General features: G+C 37.8%; 1 protein-coding gene across 2 annotated transcripts in view; it reads right to left on the reverse strand.

Annotated features, from left to right (window-relative positions):
• Window positions 1-235: 235 nt before the first annotated feature.
• RRP1 (ribosomal RNA processing 1) overlaps window positions 236-20,327 on the reverse strand; it is a 41,837-nt gene continuing 21,745 nt past the window's right edge. For both annotated transcript variants that reach the window (XM_043990736.1, XM_043990737.1), the window contains 8 exons: window positions 15,615-15,744; window positions 15,455-15,519; window positions 15,038-15,213; window positions 10,911-11,002; window positions 8,835-8,932; window positions 7,928-7,947; window positions 4,275-4,376; window positions 236-1,657 (listed from right to left, as the gene is read on the reverse strand). In XM_043990736.1, the coding sequence (XP_043846671.1) occupies window positions 732-1,657; window positions 4,275-4,376; window positions 7,928-7,947; window positions 8,835-8,932; window positions 10,911-11,002; window positions 15,038-15,213; window positions 15,455-15,519; window positions 15,615-15,744 (1,609 nt within the window). In that variant the 3' untranslated portion in view covers window positions 236-731. The remainder of the gene's footprint in view (window positions 1,658-4,274; window positions 4,377-7,927; window positions 7,948-8,834; window positions 8,933-10,910; window positions 11,003-15,037; window positions 15,214-15,454; window positions 15,520-15,614; window positions 15,745-20,327) is intronic.

Here is a 20,327-nt window from a genome sequence, read left to right on the forward strand (position 1 = left end):
CTTTTAGGCTCAGAGCTTTCCAAGGATAGCCATACAATTTTAATTTTTCAAAGTGACTCACAAAAAAACCTGATAGAGTCTGAATGCAGATTGAAGTATAATTTTCAGGGTTTTTTGGTGTTTTCTTCCCTTTTGTTCTGTTTCTTTTACAACGTGACTAATGTGGAAATATGTTTAACATAATTGCAAGTGTTTAACATATCAGATTGCTAGCCATCTTGGGGAGGGGGGCAGGGAAAAAAGGGGCGGGAGAAAAATTTGGAATTCAACATCTTATTATTAAAAAATGTTGAAAACTATCTTTACATGTAATTGGAAAAATAAAATACTATTTACATTTTTTTAAAAAAGGAAAAAAAGTGACTCAGTTACAAGAAACCCAGGATAGCTAACATTAGTTCATGAGTTAATCCCAATTTGTAAGCAAATACTTTATGAAATACAGCAAGGCCTTGGTCAAAAGATTCATGTTTTCAATGCCCCTTCTACAGTCATTTTCAGTAGAGGTTTTTCAATTTCTTTCTTCCCAGGGCCCTTTATCAAATAAAAAGAAACCATGCTTCTGAACTGGTTCTTGTGCCACAATTCAGTTTTTTTATTGCTTAAAAAATAATTCTATTTTTAATGTGATTCCTTGCTAATGACATCCTGGAATGCTTATTTGCTTTGCGACAGAAAAGTTTTTGCTACCTCCTCTCTTTGGAATCCTCAAAGATTGCACAAAACAAGCCCTAAAGCGCTTTCTTTGTGTTTCTTTTCACTCTTCTACCTGGGGATCTGAAGATCATCCTTGGTCCTAGAGGCCCAAAAAGCCATTTCTTCTTCCTCTTTAAGGAACCTAGTGATCTACTGACACTCTTGTTTGGCCTTTTTGCAGGGGGGAGAAAATCGCAATCTGTTGGATTTTCTGTACTCTTTGCCAACTCCCTCTTGGATAACTTGGCCTGATTTTGTTGGGGAGGAACAACACTGCTTTTACTAACCAACTTATGTTTCTTTTTTACCATTCTAGTGGCATCTAACTCTAGGTCACTGCTTCTACTTAACTGTAACTCTTTCAGATTAACCATTTCTGAAGAAACCTTTGAGGCTACCGGAGGAACAATGTGGTTGCTTCCATTAACAACTTGCTTCCCTTTCTTTGTGACCAATTTAGGGGTTCCTATGTCATTACTTTCTGACTTTGGAGAAATAATGGGATGTGCTGGCAAACCTTTCACAACAGGAGTCCCTGTGTTAGTCTTCTGAAGTGTGGTGTCCACCTTTTTTTTCATTTGCTGTTCCTTGGTTTCTATCTTCTTACAAGCATCTTTTTTCCTGCTTTTGCCGATGGCTGGTGTCACTTCAAGGTCTGTCAATCCTTGTTTTTTATCGTTCTTTTGGGGCTCTGTTTCATCATTCTTATTCGTCTCCTGGAAGCCATCTGTTACTTCTATGGCTTTTGGTCCTTGACCTCTTTTTCTTTTACATGCTCTCTCTGAACTGTAGTTTTGAGGATTTAAGGGAATAGTTGTCTCAGACATGCCTATCTCAGATGAAAAAGAAGAATCGGTACTCATATTCTTCCTTTTATTCATCTCCTTTCTCTTCGGAGTTCTTGACCTATCTTTCTCAAAAGCTGCAGCTGTCTCCATAGTCTGTTTTTCATCTTTTTTCCCTGTAAAAATGACAAAAATATATCTAGTGGTAACATCCCATTACAAATCAACAACTACTTATATGTTGGCTACATATCATTATGTGGGAGTGTGACTAGATGAAAAAGCATCTATTAAGCACTTAGTATGTGCTAAGTGCTATGCTAAGCACTAGGAACTTTAACTGAAAATAGTTCCTGCTCTCAAAGAGATCACACTCTAATTGGGGGAGACAAAGATGGAAAGGCCCATGAATCCTAAGTGTTAAGGCTAAAATTCTAGCTAAACTAACTAAAATCTAATGAGTGGTTGCCAATAAATTATAAGCTTTAGCAAGAGTTAGACTTTTAAGCATTTATTAAGGAGAATAAGAATTTTGTAAAGAGAGAGAGAGAGAAAGGCCTAGATTCCTCTATTAAAGGGAGAGCGCATTTGTAGCTCCCTTCTCCACCAGAGTCCTCAGGAAAGAGAGTGAGTCAGAGCACCAGCCTCCCCCTTCTTCCTCCACAAGCCAACGTCACTTCCTGACGCCAAAGAAAAGATGCATGGTCTTGCCCTCAGAGACCTTCACCTCATGGCGGAGCTTTTCTACAGTAAGTCTCCAGCAGGTGGCATCATTCCAATCGTTACATAAGGGTGTAGTTATGGGGCAGAAGGACTTAAGATTCCTTAGGTTACAAAAGTAGGTCAAATGCCAATGCTAACACTGGCATAAAGCTGGTGGTCCTCCATCTTATCAGACACAAAAGAGTAGTTGACTCACATTTTCATCCAAGTCCTATGAGCAGCCAGCAGGTTAGGCAAAAAGGAACAACCCATATGTAGAGTTTAGCAGCCCTCACTTCTACTTAAGTTTGGCATCACTACACAACACCAACTTCAACTTGAGTAGGAAGTTTGTTAATGATGCAGCAGAGGTGTCAGGGGGCACAATGAAAAGATGAGGGCAAAAGAAGACTGAAAAGTAGATATGAACTAGACAGAATGAAAGCATGGGGAAAGGAAACAGGAATGGTACAGGATAAAAAGGATTTCTCCATCAACATGAAACTGAACCACAAAGGTGATATCATCAAGACTGTAAATATTTAAGTCACCATGGTTTTGAGGATACTGTTCTGTCAAGGATAGTACATGGCTTAGAATCAGTTAAATCATTAATTCAACAAAAGCATTTTATTAAGAGCTTACCTATTAAGTAAAAAGCATTGTAACAGGATTAATGCAGAAATAGGATTAATGATATTATGTGTATATATATGTGTGTGTATATATATATCTATATGTATATGTATAGATATATATAGATATAACCTATATCAGATTACCTGCTGTCTAAGGGAGGGGGGAGGGAGGGGAGGGAGGGAGGGAGAAAAATCTGAAATTGTAAAGCATGTATAAACAAAAGTTGAGAACTATCTTTACATGTAACGGAAAAAATAAAATATCTCAAAAAAAAAAAAAAAAAGTAAAAAGCAATGAGAGGTATAAAGAGATAAGAGTTTATCAGGGACAAGTGCTAGGACCAGTTTTGTTTCAAATCTATAGTGAGGATCTAGAAAAAGGTGATCTGATATGTATTGATTGATTAATATCTAAGATTAAGAAAGGATAAGAGTACTCAATTGACTTAGAAGGCATACCACTAAAAAAAAAAAAAAGGCATACCACTATAGTGGGGGACAAGAAACATTCATCAGGCTAATTTATTTTAATATTCTAAAAACTATTCTTGCTATTCTATTATTCTAACCAAACAACCTTCTTTTAATTATGTTTCCTAGGTATCATGATGGGGAAAATTTTCAACCAGCTCTATTGTCTGTGTGATAAATACAATTTTAAGCTCTAATAACTTAAAACTGCACTAAGTCTTTTGGAACATCCTGTATGTTCACCTATTATATTAGATAAGTGTGAATTTGGTTAGTAAGAGTTTCTTCTCCACAGAGGTAAGTGTACTGATAATTTAAAAATCAAGGTCATGGACCCTCTCAAAACTAACGACCTGGAAGCCCTGTGGTAGTCAACTATCCCAGAAGGCCAGGTTTAATAACAACTTTCTAATCCACATTATATACAATATCAGTCACCTCAACTCTCATTTGCTACTTTTCTGCATCCTGATACTTATTACAATCTTCCTGTAATAAATCTGTCTTCTATAAACTTAGTATTTCACTATCTTATTTTGAAATTTTTTAATTTGTATATTTTTTTTGGTGAGGCAATTGGGGTTAAGTGACTTGCCCAGGGTCACACAGCTAGTTAAGTATTAAGTGTCTGAGGCCAGATTTGAACTCAGGTCCTCCCGACTCCAGGGCCAGTGCTCTATCCACTGAGCCACCTAGCTGCCCCAGTATTGCACTATCTAATGAGAATTTTAATGGCATTTGCAAATTTGGAGATTCTGGTGAGCAATCCTTCAACATCAGTTGTCAAAATCACAAAAATCTAAGTTAAGATGTAACTCTCTAAGTATATATGAGTTTCACAGGCTAAGAATGACACTGAAATCTCAGATTTCCCTTTGTTTGTTGGCCCAGGGACTTGTAACTTTACTAACCCAGAAGCTTAAGGCCTCCCCTAAGCATAAATTGCACAGCTTACCCCCAAACTTTGAGTTAGCCCACCTACCTTTCTTTTTTTGCAATTTCGATTTTGGCAAACAAGTCTTCTTTTGCTTAAGCCTTTTCTTCGATTTGTTACGGCGAGGAAGGCCATCTTGAGGGAATATGCCTGTTGGACCAAATGTCAAGTTCAATAGATTGTTTATTTGACAATTCACCTGATCCACCCCACCTTAACCTAAAACTTACCTTCTACATAATTATTTCCTTTAATGAAAGGAACGAACTTCTCTATTAAAAAGACACTATTCTAGGGTTCAATAACAAAACACCATTTACCATCTATATGACATCACAGCTGAAAGAAATCAGTTCATGCAGCTTTTTGAGTACAACAATTTTAGTTCCCTACTTGGGATATTTACTGTATAAACAAATATTTAAACTCAAGTCTCCAAAATCTAGGGCAAGACATACCAATTAGAATTGAGACTATATATTCAAAAATTGGCATCTCTGAGGCATTGAAAAAAAAATTTATATCTAACAAATTAGCTTTTTTAAAAGCTCAATGTTTTGAGAAAAAAAAAAAAAGAACAATAAAAATAATCCAGAGGTACTTATACCTAGCAATCACAAATTAAACTACTGAGAAAACAATTAGGTCTTTTTTTCTAATATAGAAAAAGTCTTTATCTTCACAGTCGTATTTTTAAATTTTTTATTGTAAGCTTACTATAAAAATAATCAAATATTTAATAAACAAGGGGTTTATATAAAACCCTAAGCCTTGAAAAGGGCAGAAACAAACAAGTAAAAAAAGTAAAGAAAATGCTTTGTTCAGCATCTCAGTCAAGGACTATTCAAAATTCCATCACTTCTGGCACCTTTTTTGTATAGTTGTATGAAATATGTCTATAGTTTAAGTTGTGTGTGTTTCACTATCACCACATACAGATTTTTCCTTATTGTATTTTGATATCTCCCTTATATTTTTTTGTGGCTTTACAGTAATCCAATTCAGTAACCAATCTTAGCTCTTTTAGCCACTGTTCATTTATTGCATATATAGGCTACTTCTATTATAACCAAAGCAACTATGAATATTTTTGCATAGTTATTTTCATGTTGGGGTTGGGGTTTTTTTGGTGGGGGTGTTCAAAATTCCTATCAATGAAATAAATTACTGGATTTGAAAAAGTTTGACAGGCTTTGTGCATTAATACTATATTGACCACCAAAATGCTGACATTAAGTTTAAGTCAATCACCAAGCACTTATTAAATAAATGCTTACTTTGCCCCAGACACTGGACGAAGTGCAGAGATCACAAAGAAAGACAAAAACCAGTCCCTGTCTTCATGGATTAATATGTAGTAATGGGATAGACAACATGTAATTAAGAAGTGTGTACACACACACACATGCAAAAATGAAAGATGATGCAGAGAGAGATGAAGGTGATGTGAAAGGGGAAGGAACTGGCAGCTGGGAGAACTTGAAAAGACCTGTTTGCAGAAGGTAAGATGAGTTGAGTCAAGGTAACTAAAGGAGTTGGAAGGAAAGGGGCAGAGTATCCCAGGCCTAGAGCATAGCAAGTGGCAAGACATGGAGATGTGAGATGTAGTATCATTTTAAAGAAATAGAAAGTAGGCCAGGTGTTGTTGGTAGGCTTGACTCAGGCCAGGACTTATTAGTTAAGGTTCAAGCCCAAAATGAGGTACTCTTGGGTCATTCAATAGTCGATGAAAGGTTTCTTTAGCCATAGCATAAAAAAGATATTAAATTAGAACAAAAGGGAGGCAGCTAGGTGGCGCAGTGGGTAAAGCACCAGCCCTGGATTCAGGAGTACCTGAGTTCAAATCCAGCCTCAGACACTTGACACTTCCTAGCTGTGTAACCCTGGGCAAGTCACTTAATCCCCATTACCCCGCAAAAAAAAAAAAAAAAAAAAAAAAAAAGAAGAAGAACAAAGTGACCCCGATTTCATATGGAAACGCATTGAGTCAGTAGGGTAGGGTGTGGTGACTTTTCTGGCTTTGGAACATCTACCAATTATGAAATGCTCTGACTCCAAGATGGTGGGCCTTTTTATGTCCTTACGTAATCACAAAGCCACATCTTCAATACAGCCAGAGGTTATCAGGAAGCTGTGTCAAGGGAGGTACCACTCAAACATCAAGTCCCTGCCTGGGATGGCCTTGTCTCCTTTCAGGAAAAAAATAGCCTAATCCATGTTAAGGAGGAAGAAGGGCAGAGGAATCCTGGTAGTAGTGATCCTATCAAACCAACGTAGCTAGAGAGTATATATGGAGAGTAAGGTTTAAAAGGACTGGGAAAAGGAAAGGGAGAAAAAAAGGGAGAAAGGGGCCAGGCAGTGTAGAACTTTCGATGTCAAGCAAAAAACTTTACATTTGATAATATACTTTGGCAGTTAAGTAGAGGACAGCTTAGAGTGGGAGAAATTTGAAGCAAGGAGACCAGTTAGAAGGCTAATGAAGTAGTTCAAGTGAGAAGTGATAAAAGCCTAAATCATGGTTGTGATTATAGAAGTGGGCATGTCTCTCAACCTCAGTTTCCTCATCTGTAAAATAGCATCCACCTCACAGGGTTGTATCAAAGGAGATAATATTTAAAGCACTTTGTACTATTTAATATTTAAAGTACTATTATGAGGAGAAAGAAGGGGACACCTACCCCAGCACCAGTGAAAAGAACCTAGATCAGGTTCTTTTCTAGAACCAAATTATTGTCTCCAGCTGGTTCTAATTAATATTTTGTTTTTAAAACAAATTCTGGACAGATATTCAAGCCTAAAACAATACAAATGCAGACACCCATACCAAGCTCTATAGGCCCCAGAAAAACAAGTGGCAGGGAAATTCTAAAAACTAAAAACAGGTGAGGACAGCTAGGTGGCACATTGGATAAAGCACCAGCTTTGGATTCAGGAGGACCTAAGTTCAAATCTGGCCTCTGATCCTTGACACTTACTAGCTGGGTGACCCTGAGCAAGTCACTTAACCCTCACTGCCCCAAAACAAACAAAAAACAACAACAACAAAACGAAACAGGTAATGAGATGTGACAGGAAAACTCTAACACTTACTCTTATCTCTTGCAAAACCTAAACCCAGTATCAGAATCAATGGATTCCAGATTATATTTGTAACCTGACCTAGGAACGAGAACCAAATACACAAGGGCTATGCCACGGAAATGCCCAGCTAAAGGACAAGCCCAAAACGTTCTTTGTCTTCATCCTTCCACTTCCAGTTTTTTACTTGAAGACACCTTATCTTTCTTTCCTAATTCTGACCAACTGCCTTGCACATATGTTGTCTTATACAAAAGGTAAAAGGAAAGGATGTGTAATCCCAGAAGTTTATACGAGGAATATACCTCCTTTTCCACATGAAGTGTTATTAGGCACTTTTTGCTTTGTTTTTGTTGTTGTTTTTTTAAGTGAGGCAATTGGGGTTAAGTGACTTGCCCAAGGGTCACACAGCTAGTAAGTGTCAAGTGTCTGAGGCTGGATTTGAACTCAGGTCCTCTTGACTCCAGGGCCGGTGCTCTATCCACTGCACCACCTAGCTGCCCCTATTAGGCACTTTTGCAAAGACTAAGTACATGCTGTTTTCCACAAAAGATCAATCTAAAGAGTAGCAGTAATCCTTTTCAAAGAAGGGAGCTGCTATCTCTGTACCAATGAATCCTTACCTTCAGCAAGGCTCTGGAACCTGAAAAGAAAAGAAAAAAATTCATTACTTCAGAATACTGAAAAGGCACTACATTCTCACATAAGACAGCATTTCAAACCTCTAGTCAGGTATAGCTTCCTAGAATTCTCATTATTTAACTATACTGCCTACAAGAAAATAGCCAAAAATATAGGTTTTGTTTCAATAAGCAATTAAAAAAAAAAGCTTTTAAGAGACTGTATCTCCCTATCTTGCCCAGGCTAGAAATGCAATGGCCTGACCCAATCCCACTGCTGATCAGCATGGAAGTTTTTGATCTGCTTTCCAACCTGGGTCAGTTCACTCCTCCTTGGTCATCCATAACTGTTTTAAAGCCCAGATAGAATACTGACTTGTAAATTTACATAAATGCTTTTAACTGAGAAAAGTAGAAAGATAGAAAAACAAACTGATTGATCAATCTAGGAATCATCAATAAAGTGATGACAGTTGAATAAATTCATGGGAGCTGATGAGAGAGGATAAACAGAGAAGAATGCTAAGGACATAGACTCAGGATAAACCCACACATGGGGACAGACACAGAGGAAAGAAGACCAGAAGGAGCAGCAGGACAAAGAGAAAATAATGTTAAGAGTGCCAAAAGCTGTTGGGAGTATAAGAAGGATAAAAACTAAAAATAGTTCTTCAGTGACAGACTAGCCTTGGTGCAAATTAATTTGCAAAAGAACACTACTTATAAGCATAAGCTCTAAATATTTTCTCTGTCATCTAGCAGTTTAGAGTCATCTCAGAGAAGGCAGTTCACTACAAGCGAGAAAGAAGCTGTTCACAAGTAAGGATAAAGAGAATGCCCCCCAAGTACCTGTATAGTCAGGAAGGCTGCAGGGAAGAGCAATGTTAACTTGTTTCCAAAAAGTACTTACTTTCTGACCAGTTTGTAGAGACGTTTCCTATTCAAGGAAGGAGTGCTTTGCCTGCTGGCCATTTCAAACAGTCTATCAGCAATTTCCTCATAGTTAAACTATTAAAAAAAAAAGATTTCACTTAAAACAAGTCAATTACTTTTTTTCTGGACCCCTCTAGTATTAAACTACCTAATGTGAAAGCAACTATTCACAGCATACCATTGTGAATAACAATATCATCTAGAAATGCCACTAGTAGGCCCATGCCCAAAAGATAAAAAAAGAACAAAAGAGACCCTTATGTATAAAAATATATACAGTAATTCTTTGTGTAGCAGCAAAAAACCTGAAAACTAAGGGGTTGTCCATCTACTTGGGAATGGCTAAATAAATAAGATATATAAATATAATGGATTATTACTGTACCATAAAGAAATGAGAAATGGACATTTTCAGAGAAAATGGGCAAGATTGTATTCAACTAATATAAAGCAAAGTAGAATTAAGAGAATAATTTCTATAATTAGGAGAATAATTTCTATAGAAAAACTACTTTCTGATAGAAAGGTGACAAACTCAAGATAGAAGAGACATATTTTTGGACATGGCCAATGTGGGAATTGCTTCTAGACTGTGTACATGTGTTAATAGGGGTTTTCTTTTTTCTTTTGGTTGGGGGTGAGGGGGGAGAAGTGAAGAGAGAAAAATCAAAATTAATTAAAAAAAATAATTTTTTAAAAAGTGAGCACTCGATTTTATGAATTTGGTTTGGTCAGGAATGCTAACTTCTCTAGAATACCTCTGACCCATGTGCATAGATTAGCACACTAAGCCATCTCAAAAGGTATGTGCACCTACTTCCTACTGTGATCCATTATCTTACTTGGTGGAAGGGCAAGCACTGTTTTCTTCCACAAGAAGCAAAAGTTTTAGGAGACCTATTCAAAGTATTCTTCCCTTTCTTCCACTCACTACTAAGTGCTTGTAATTGAGCCTTTTCTTAACTAAAACATTTCAGTGAGTTTATTTCTAAAAAGAGTAATTTAACTAGACAGACACTAAAAAGGTATCCAATGCATGCGGCCAAATCCTAGCTATCTCCCACTCTTTGGAAAAAGAAGTAGATAGAAGTGTGCAAATATCTGTGACCTAGAAAGTTCTATAAGAACTTAGTTTCTGTCATGGTAATCCTACTTTAATGTGATTCCATACTAAAGACCTCGTATAATGGAGACTTTTAAAAATGACAATTCTCTACCTGTTTCAAAAATACCACCAAATACTGTTCTTTGGTGTAGGAAGGAACTAGAAAGGAGGGGAAGCACCATAGACAAATACAATAAGTTATTTAAATAGAGATTCATGCCTGTTAAAAGAGACCCAGTTTTGGGGCAGCTAGGTGGCTCAGTGGATAGAGCACTGGCCCTAGATGCAGGAAGACCTGAGTTCAAATTCGACCTCAGACACTTGACATGTACTAGCTATGTGACCCTGGGCAAGTCACTTAACCCCAACTGCCTCTCCCTTCCCCCCACAAAAAAAAGGTGATAGGAGAGGATAAAAAACTCAAACTTCTTCTGATTTTTAATTTTGCCTTAAGTTGAACCCTAATGGCAAAATCTGCCTTTCAAGTGCCACTGAAAATTACATATACTAGGTCCCATATTATCTCTAGCCTGTTCTAATTAATTTGCTTTGTCTTAAGTATGAATAAACCAAAACCACCACCCCCCATATACATACCCCTCTTCTTTAGTATCCAGAGAAACAAACAGCAGCACAATCTTAAAAACCAAACAGGTGGGGGGCAGCTAGGTGGCGCAGTGGATAGAGCACTGGCCTTGGATTCAGGAGGACCTGGGTTCAAGTCCAGCCTCAGACACTTAACTAGCTATGTGACCCTGGGCAGGTCACTTAACCCTCACTGCCCTGCAAAAACAAAACAAAACAAAACCCAAACAGGTAATGAAATGTGAAAAGTAAATCCTCATCTTGACATTCCATCACTTGCAAAGGTGGGGCAAAGGATTTTGATCTTGGGGCCTGCCTGGGCAATGAGACCTCAGTGCACCAATGCTGACCCTGAACACGTACCTGAAGGAAAAGCCCAATGTGTCCCTTGCCAGCATTATGCTTTTTCACTTTTCGTTTATCTTCACTTGAGGAGGAATCTTGACCTTTCTTTCCTGAAAATACAGATAAATGTTTCCTCAACAATTGAGAAGCTATTAACCACAGTGTACTACCTATGAGAACACACAGGGAAAACTATACAAAGGCAGTAGATAAATGCCACAAATAGTAAAGGCTATAAGACTTTCAAAGGAAAGTGATCACTAGCAATGGTAAAAGAAGACATGCAAATTGACCTAGGACTTTTTTCAAACGGAATTCAGATAGGAAGGTAATGGGAAAATAGGGAATTAGGACAAAGCAGACAAGGGGAAAGGTTGGGAACCAGATACTGAAGAGAGATCAAAAACGGCATGTTCAGGGGACACCAAGTAGGCCAATATTTCTGGATCAAAAGCTGCACATAGGGGACTGAAGGACAATACAGTTAAAATGACAGGTTTTGTGAATGGGACTGACAAGGACCATTAATACCAGATTAAGGATTTTTAGACTTTATCTTTTAAGCATCAGAAGAGCCACAGGCTGTTTCTGAATGAGCAAATGACATGGCTAAAAAAAGTGTTTGGGGAAGACAATTTTGAATTTGGACTAACAGCCAGCAATAATATAGAGCTTTAAGGTTTGCAAAATGCTTCACATGCTATCTCATTTGATCTCCACAATAACCCTGTGACGGAAGTGCTGTAATTCCTGTTTTAGAAATAAACTGGGGCAGCTAGATGGCGCAGTGGATAAGAGCACCGGCCCTGGAGTCAGGAGTACCTGAGTTCAAATCTGGCCTCAGACACTTAACACTTACTAGCTGTGTGACCCTGGGCAAGTCACTTAACCCCAATTGCCTCACTAAAAAGAAAGAAAGAAAGAAACTGAGGCTGAGGTCAAATGACTTATCCAGCATCACACAACTGGAAAATGTCTGAGGCAGGATTCAAATTCAGGTCCTCCTAACTACAAGTCTAATACTCTAGCACCTGTATCACCTCAATGTCTTCTATTTCCTGCCTCTAACCTGACCTCCTCTCCTATGTACTCCAGACCTTATTGGACATAGATACCTGGATGACCACAGCCATTGAGATTCAACATATCCATATTAAATCTGTAATCATAAACTAAGTCATCTAGTTTCAAAATTTTATAATGTTTGATTCTACACCCTTCTTCACACACAGCATCTAGTCAGTTGCTGAGTGCTACTGATTGTTTCAACATCTCAAAGCTATGCCCTTCTCTCCATTTATACTATCCCCACTAATTCTAATTCTAGTCCTTAACATTTCTTAACTGGCATATTGTAAGAGCTCCCTGGTCTTCCTTAAGTTTCTCCTCTCTCCAATATATCCTTCTGCACAGCTGCCAAAATAATCCTTCAAAGTTAAAAGGACTGGGGGGTGGGGTGGGGTGGAGCCAAGATGGCAGAGGAGACATTAATCACACAGAGTCCCAAAAACAGCAATAAAAGAACCCCTGGAGCAGAAAAACCCACAAAAATACGGGCTGAGATTATTTTCCAGCCATAAACAGATTAAAGGGGGTCATGCTGGGCTGCGAGTAAAGTCCAACCCTGCAATCGCGTCGACAAAGACCCCAGGCACGCAGCACCAGAGGAACTTTACCCCTGAACCTCTGAATCAGCTGTAGCACTAGCGTCTTCTGGAACTGAGCTTGAGGTCAGGTGAGAGGGCTGAACAGCTGGCCAGGGGGAAAGTGCAGGGGTGTCAGCGGGACCTAGGGAAGAATTCTGCTGGCCCACCCCAGCCGGGAACCAGGAAGAAATCTTGAGTGGCGGGAGGCCCAGGTGGGGGAAGGGCACAGGCTCGTCAAAGCTAAGTACCACAGCACAGAAAGCTTTGCTGGTTGGTTATTTAGTAAGTTGGCTTGAGGTTATCTTTGGACCAGAGCCAAAGTAAAACCTGCCCTCCCTCAAACCAAAACACCTGGGACCCTATGAAGCTGGGGACAGTAGTGTAGCCTAGAAGCAGGGCCCCACAGTGGGGAGTTAAAAGTCAAGTAAAAGACAGCAAGGTGAGCAAGCAAAGAAAGTTGAGAACTATACAAAGTTTCTTCAGCCACAGGGAAGATCAAGGTGCACCCTCAGAAGAGAGTAACAACCTCAGAGCCCTTACATCCAAAGCGTCCAAAGTTAAAAGGGCTGATCATGTTACCACCCTGCCCTGATTTTTAAAAAATCTTCAATAGGTCCCTCTAGTCCCTAGCTTCTCAAATGGTGAATACCAACCCCATATGGGGTCAGGTAACTGAATGTGGGAGTCGTGAAAAATCTGGCAGCAATAAAAGGTTATAACACCTATTTTATATACCTATATACGCAGGGTCTTGTAAAAATTTCTTGGGCGAAAAGGAGTCATGAGTGGAAAAAGTTGAACAAGTACTGATCTAGTTTGTAGCCTATCATTTAAGGCCTTTTACAATCTGCCTCTAAACTACTTTTCCAAACTTATTTCACTTTATTTCCCCTCATAAATTCTGTATTTTAATCCATTTTGATCAATTCTCTTGCCTTTTTGTTATATATAAGGGAGCACTTCATGTAGCTGACTCAAAAACCTACATAATAATCATTAAATAATATACAACCATCAATAATATTGCTAGCTGGGGCAGCTAGGTGGCGCAGTGGATAGAGCACCGGCCCTGGAGTCAGGAGGACCTGAGTTCAAATCCGGCCTCAGACACTTAACACTTACTAGCTGTGTGACCCCTGGGCAAGTCACTTAACCCCAATTGCCTCACTAAAAAAAAAAAAATATTGCTAGCTGGCTATTGTCTAGGGGAGGGGTCCTTAATTCTTCTGTGTCATGGACCACCTTGGTAGTGTCCTAAAGCCTACAAACCCCTTCTCAGGTTTAAAAATGCATAATGTAAAATAAACAGGATGGCAAGGAATCAAGTACGATAATACAACACAATAAAAATTTATTAAGTACCTGCCATGTGCTTGGCACTGTGCTGAGTACTGGAAATATAAGGCTAACTAGGTACAGATTTGCTAGAATCCAGTCAAAGCAAAGTATAAGTAGTTGAGGCAGGCAGGTCTTTCCACTACATTAAGAGAATTTTAAATAAATAAATAAATAAAGAGAATTCAACTGTAAGCCAGGTTATGTGTATCTGTATCCAAATGTGCAGCTGCTAGACAGGCCTTATCAAAGCAAGACAAACTAATCCAAAAGTCCCTGACAGTTCTAATAATGCTCCAGCCTCAGTACTAGGGCCCATAATAAGGGGCTGAAGAAAAACACTTAAAAATAAAGTCTGATAAACATAGCAAATTGATAGGTGACAAAAGATGGGAATAATCAATGTTGGGAGGGTTGTGAGTCCTTAGGCACATTAGTATAATGTTGATGGGACTGTGTACCAATACAAGCAGTGTTGAAAGTAATTTGCAATTATATAAATTAAGAAACACAAATATGACAAATACAGAGAAGCATGAAAAGAACATGAACTAATGCAGAATAAAGTTATCAGAGCTAAGAAAGTACAATGACTACAGCAATATAAAATGGAAAGAACAACCATCATTAAAGAATTGAAGATGTTGCAAATTACAAAGAACAAGTGCATCCCCAAGGAAGAGATAAAAGAAAGCACCACCACTATCACCACCTCCTCATACACAGAGGTGAGAGAGCCACAGGTGCAGAATACTGCATATATTTTCATATTTTTGGATAAATTGATCAGTTTTCGGATTGTTTTTCTTTTTTCTTTTAAGAAAACATTCCAGGGCAGCTAGGTGGTACAGTGGATAGAGCATCGGCCCTGGAGTCAGGAGAACCTGAGCTCAAATCCGGCCTCAGACACTCAACACTTACTAGCTGTGTGACCCTGGGCAAGTCACTTAACCCCAATCGCCTCACCAAAAAAAAAAAAAAAAAGAAAGAAAGAAAGAAAATATTCTTTGTCACATGGTATGGCTCTGTAGGAGGGGAAGGGAAAACTTAAGCAATGTAAAAAGACAGCAGTAAAAATTTACTTTAAAATATATCTACATGTATTTATATAGAGAAAGAATGAGAGCCAGACAGAGAGTATTTAAAGTGATTCCCGTGTCATACCTTTCTTTTGCTTCCTAGGTGATCTTACGGATGTCATATCATCTGATTCAGCTTCTAACAGTTCATCATCCTCTTGGTTTGCATTTAATTCTCTTATTAAATCTTCAATGGCAAAGGGAGCTTGTTCCAAAATTGCTTCAAAGATACCGCCAACTATATCATACAGCAAAGTAGAACTAAAAGGGAGAAACACAAGCTATAAATGTGAAACTTAAACATGGTTACATCTATGTAAACTTTTGCTTTAAACCCCAACTAACCACACAACTCAATGGAGTCCTAGTACATTCCCTCACAAATGGCCATTATTCTTTTTCTCCCTAAAATGAACAATTATTTCAGAAAACAGTCATTCTAAATGGTTCAAAAGCAACTAAAAGAATAACCAAGCCCAACATAGACAATACGTAAACTTACTCCTTTGTCTTAGCTGCAATTTTGCAGAATGGAACGATAAACTTCAGGTTCTGATCTGCTGTAAGCTATTTAAGAAAGACAATAAAAGCTGTTTCGGTGAAGTTTTAAAAGACAGAAAGTTATTCCCTGGCCCCAAGACTCATATCTAGGTCCTCCTTACCTCTTTTGCTCCGACTTTAGTCAGTTCTTCCAAGTATATGTCAATAAAGTGGGACTTGACTCCACAAGGTGCCTGACTGTCTGGGTGAAAAACTTCTTTCATCAGGATATCCAGAAGCAGTTCAACCTGACTAGGGGGGCCAGAGAGAAGGTGGTAGAAAAAGGCAACCAGTTATTAAAATTGAAAAGTTAATTATCCTTTCCTTGCATTCAAATCATAAGTTAGTTGACCAAGAAAAAATTATTCAAATAAAGTAAAAGATTTTTAAAGACAAAAATAGCAAAATTTAAACATAAAAAATGCTAAAGACCAAAAAAGCAAGTAATGAAAAGACTCAAGAATGAAATTTCTTATTTCTACTCTATTGTAAAGGATCATTTAAATTTAACATCTTACTTAATGATTATAGGTAGCAGGGTGCCATATTCATCCTATGAAATACAAGATGATGGTATTGTCATTTGAGTTTCCATCCAACTCATACTTACAGCATTTTAAGGCTTATAAACACCTTTCCTCACAATAACCCTGAGGTAGAGAAATCATACACATTTAAGAAAATAAAAGTATATTCTGCCTATGTTTCAATATTTAATCTATTTAGAAATTTAGAAAATGCCAAATTAACACTTATCTATCGATACTTATCTAAGCCACTGCTGGTACTTTCTTCATTCTAGTCTTGAAATATACACAGCAGAAGTATATATTAACTATGGCAACAAACAACTTACTAAATGCATTAAAAAATGCCACCTCTTCTGTGAAACATTCCCTGATTTCACAAGCTGAAAGTGTTTAGCTTCTCCTCAAATTTTCCCAGAGTACTCTGTCTGGGGGCGGAGAGAATGGCCAGTGGACAGAGTGCCAATGCTGGAAGAATTATCTTCCTGAATTCAAATCTGGTCTCAGACACTTATTAGCTATGTGACCCCTATTTGTTTCTTCATGTAAAGTGAGCTGATGATGGAAATGACAAGCCACTCCAGTTTATTTGCCAAGAAAACACTAATATGGGGTCACAAAGAGTAGGATATGACTGAAAAACAACTGAACACACTTTGCTTCTTTCTTTTGACACTATCACAACCAACCTTGTACAAAATGGTGTATTAATTATTTGGGATGATCAATAATATTTGGCATGATTTCATTTTGTGATTGCAATGAATGCTGATGCAAGTGATTTTACCAACACTAGGCTGACTCAGAAGTCATTGACCAAACGAATCTAGATTGAGCTTGTATCCCCACCATTAGTTAATTAAATCAGTTCAGCGCTGGATTTTGTGCCATAAACAAGTACTTCATTATGTCCTTTTGTTCTACTTTTGGTTTGTTTTGTGGGTTTTTTTTTTGGTTTGGTTTGCAGGGCAGTGAGGGTTAAGTGACTTACCCAGGGTCACACAACTAGTGTCAAGTGTCTGAGGCTGAATTTGAACTCAGGTCCTCCTGACTCCAAGGCCAGTGCTTTATCCACTGCGCCACCTAGCTGCCCCTTTTGGTTCTACTTTTAATTCTGTGGGTTTTAAGAAAGGAAGTGTGTAAAACTTGTAGCTCTTAAAGAGGACATTTCAAAGAGTGTTAGGGACACTACAGCAGCTGTTAGTATATATAAATCAAGCTTTTCAAAGATGATTCAAGCCCAAGATAAAACAGGAATAGGTGGATGAAAGCACAAAGGAGAGGATGGTAGAAAAAGAGAAACGCAAAGTGAAAAACTATTTTGAAGCCTGATTAAATACTCAAAAACCAAGTGGGTTCACTTACTAGCTGTGTGACCTTGGGCAATTCCCTTAACTCTCATTGCCCCACCAAAAAAAAAAAAAAAGTGGGTTGTGGATTCTTTTACAGTGTAGAGTAGGCTTCTTGAAATTCAAAGCAAGACTACCAAGAGGAGTTAAAAAAATACATCTGTTAAAGATTGTTATGAAGCAATGGGCGAGACAATTTCATTCCAAGCTATCCAAAAACCATTGTCAGAAGTCCAAGCTTATATGATCTAGGCATCTTCAGACTATAAAACATCTAGCCCCCAAAGACAGAGATTTAACTTCCAGTGGAGCTGGAATTCTAGTCTCAACTGAAGAAATGACGAAGTCAGGGGGCAGCTAGGGGGCGCAGTGGATAGAGCACCACCCCTGGAATTAGGAGGACCTAAGTTCAAATCTGGCCTCAGGCACTTGACACTTACTAGCTGTGTGACCCTGGGCAAGTCACTTAACCCCAATTGCCTCACCAAAAAACAAAACAAAACAAAACTATGAAGTCAGATAAATATACTAATATACTGAGAAGCAGAATTGTTTTCGAATTACAAAAATTCCCAAAAGGAGACTGAATACTCCAACATGACATCACACCATACCAAATACCATATCTTCTGAAAGATGGAGATAAAAATGCTTCAGTAGTCTGAGAACTCGGGGCAGCTAGGTGGCGCAGTGGATAGAGCACTGGCCCTGGAGTCAGGAGTACCTGAGTTCAAATCTGACCCCAGACACTTAATACTTACTAGCTGTGTGACCTTGGGCAAGTCACTTAACCCCAACTGCTTTACTTTAAAAAAAAAAAAAAAGTCTGAGAACTCATTTGATTTAACCCTCATTGAAAATCTGTGCACTATAATCAAGGCTACATTTAGAAAAAATAGAATCTTCAACTAAAGAGTCCATTTATTCTATTTAATAGCGAAATGTGATTTCATGATGAAAAATTAAAAATGTATCAAAATCTTGTAAATTCAGCACCAAAATTGTATAAAAACAAGTGACTGCAGCAAAAAGGATTCCTTTTTAAAGTTTTCTCTTAATGCCTAAACTTGTACGATTTATGATGTAAAAAAATGTAATTATTTTATTTTGTCCCATATGATTATTTTAATTATTTTATTTTGTCCCATATGATTGTGGCATACTAATCAGGATCTATGTGATATCCCTTCTTATACTCCTAATAGACAGTAAGCAATATGAGGGCAAAGACTGCTGTCTTTTTATTTTTGTATGACCAATGCCTAGCACAGTGACTTTCACACAAATGTTCACTGTTTAAGTGAATATAAATTTAAGAATCGCTTCCTAACCTAATGATACTTTCCCCAGTATGACAAAAGCCAGGCATATGAACTCATCAGGAGGCATGTGGTTTTGAATCCTCTAACATTTGGAGCAAGTCATTTCATCTTTTGGAATCCCAGTTTCTCCATCTTCAAAATGAGAGTTATTTTTTTCTATCTCACTTAATTGGCTATATGAAAAAAAAATATTCTTAGCTCCTTATTATATAACATTGAAGAATGCCAAATCACTTAGCATCTTTCCTTACTTGCACACTACTATTATTCATTGGCAAGTAAGTAAAAAATTTAAAAATTACTAACAATAAGGCTCAGCTATATATCTAAGGGTTTCTCCAGTACTATAACTTCAAAGGAGAAGCAGATCTACATAAAAATAACACTGCAGTTAGTTATTGAAACTTTTCATTCCTTCCCTTTTGACAACTTGTCGGCTGCTACCTCACTGCTCTTTAGCGCCCCCATGGGGAGAATAGCAGTGAGGGAAGACATAATTTAGCTAACTTCCTTTGCTGGGGTCAATTTATATTGTTCTACTTCAGGGCAGTAGTTAGACACCAGAGAGCTTTTCAATCCCAAATTCCAACAACATGAAGCAAATATAGGAAGTAAGGTGATGATTAACAGCTGCCTAAGATGAAAGACAGAGGGACTATAAAAAGAGAAACAGGTCCAATAACTAAAGTTGAACTTTTACAAATAAAATCTGAGGTAGGCTCATAAGATTACTATTTGCTAGTATTTATGCAAAATGCTGTACATATATCTCATTTGATCCTCACAAAAGTCCTATACAGTAGACATTCTATAGATGAGAAAAATGACTCAGAAAGATTAAATGACTTGCTCATGGTGATCAGAAAAAGGATTCAAACCCAGATCTCTCCTGCCTATTCATCATGCTCTTTCTAGTTCATCTCAATGTTATTATTTATTATTTAAAAGGGTTTTGGGAGATGGGACAATCATCTAATTTACTTTATGAAAGTCTGAATTGTTAGCCAAACACTGAATGCATGTTTGCTATACTTGGTTTTGTTTTGTTTTTGTAAGAAACAATGTCTGTACGCAAATAACATCTGTTTGTAGGGCATGTCCAAGTATGCAAACTGAAGCATACTATTTCCACTATGTTGCTTTTTTGTTTTTGTTCTTGTTTATTGTTTCTTGTGGTTTAAAAAAATTTTGTTCTGATCCTTCTCTTACAACATGACTAATGTAGAAATATGTTTAACATAATTATAATGTATAACCTATATCAGATTGCTTGCTGGCCTCAGGAGGGGGGAGGAAAGGGAGAATGGGAGAAAAATTTGGAACTCATGTACAAATATGTTTTATTATAAACAACTCATGTACCTTTTTTGAAATTGATTACTTAATGTTACCCCAAGTCCTTTACTAAAATTGAAGTTAGGGGCAGCTAGGTGGTACAGTGGATAGAGCACCGGCCCTGGAGTCAGGAGGACCTGTGTTCAAATCCAGTCTCAGACACTTAACACTTACTAGCTGTGTGACCCTGGGCAAGTCACTTAATCCCAATTGCCTCACTTATTAAAAAAAAAATGAAGTTAATAGGGTATCTTTTTTATAACATCATTTGTGGTCATCTTCTTATAAATAGTATTTTGTAA

Source organism: Dromiciops gliroides, chromosome 3 (assembly GCF_019393635.1).
Source record: "Dromiciops gliroides isolate mDroGli1 chromosome 3, mDroGli1.pri, whole genome shotgun sequence".
Lineage (NCBI taxonomy): Eukaryota > Metazoa > Chordata > Mammalia > Microbiotheria > Microbiotheriidae > Dromiciops > Dromiciops gliroides.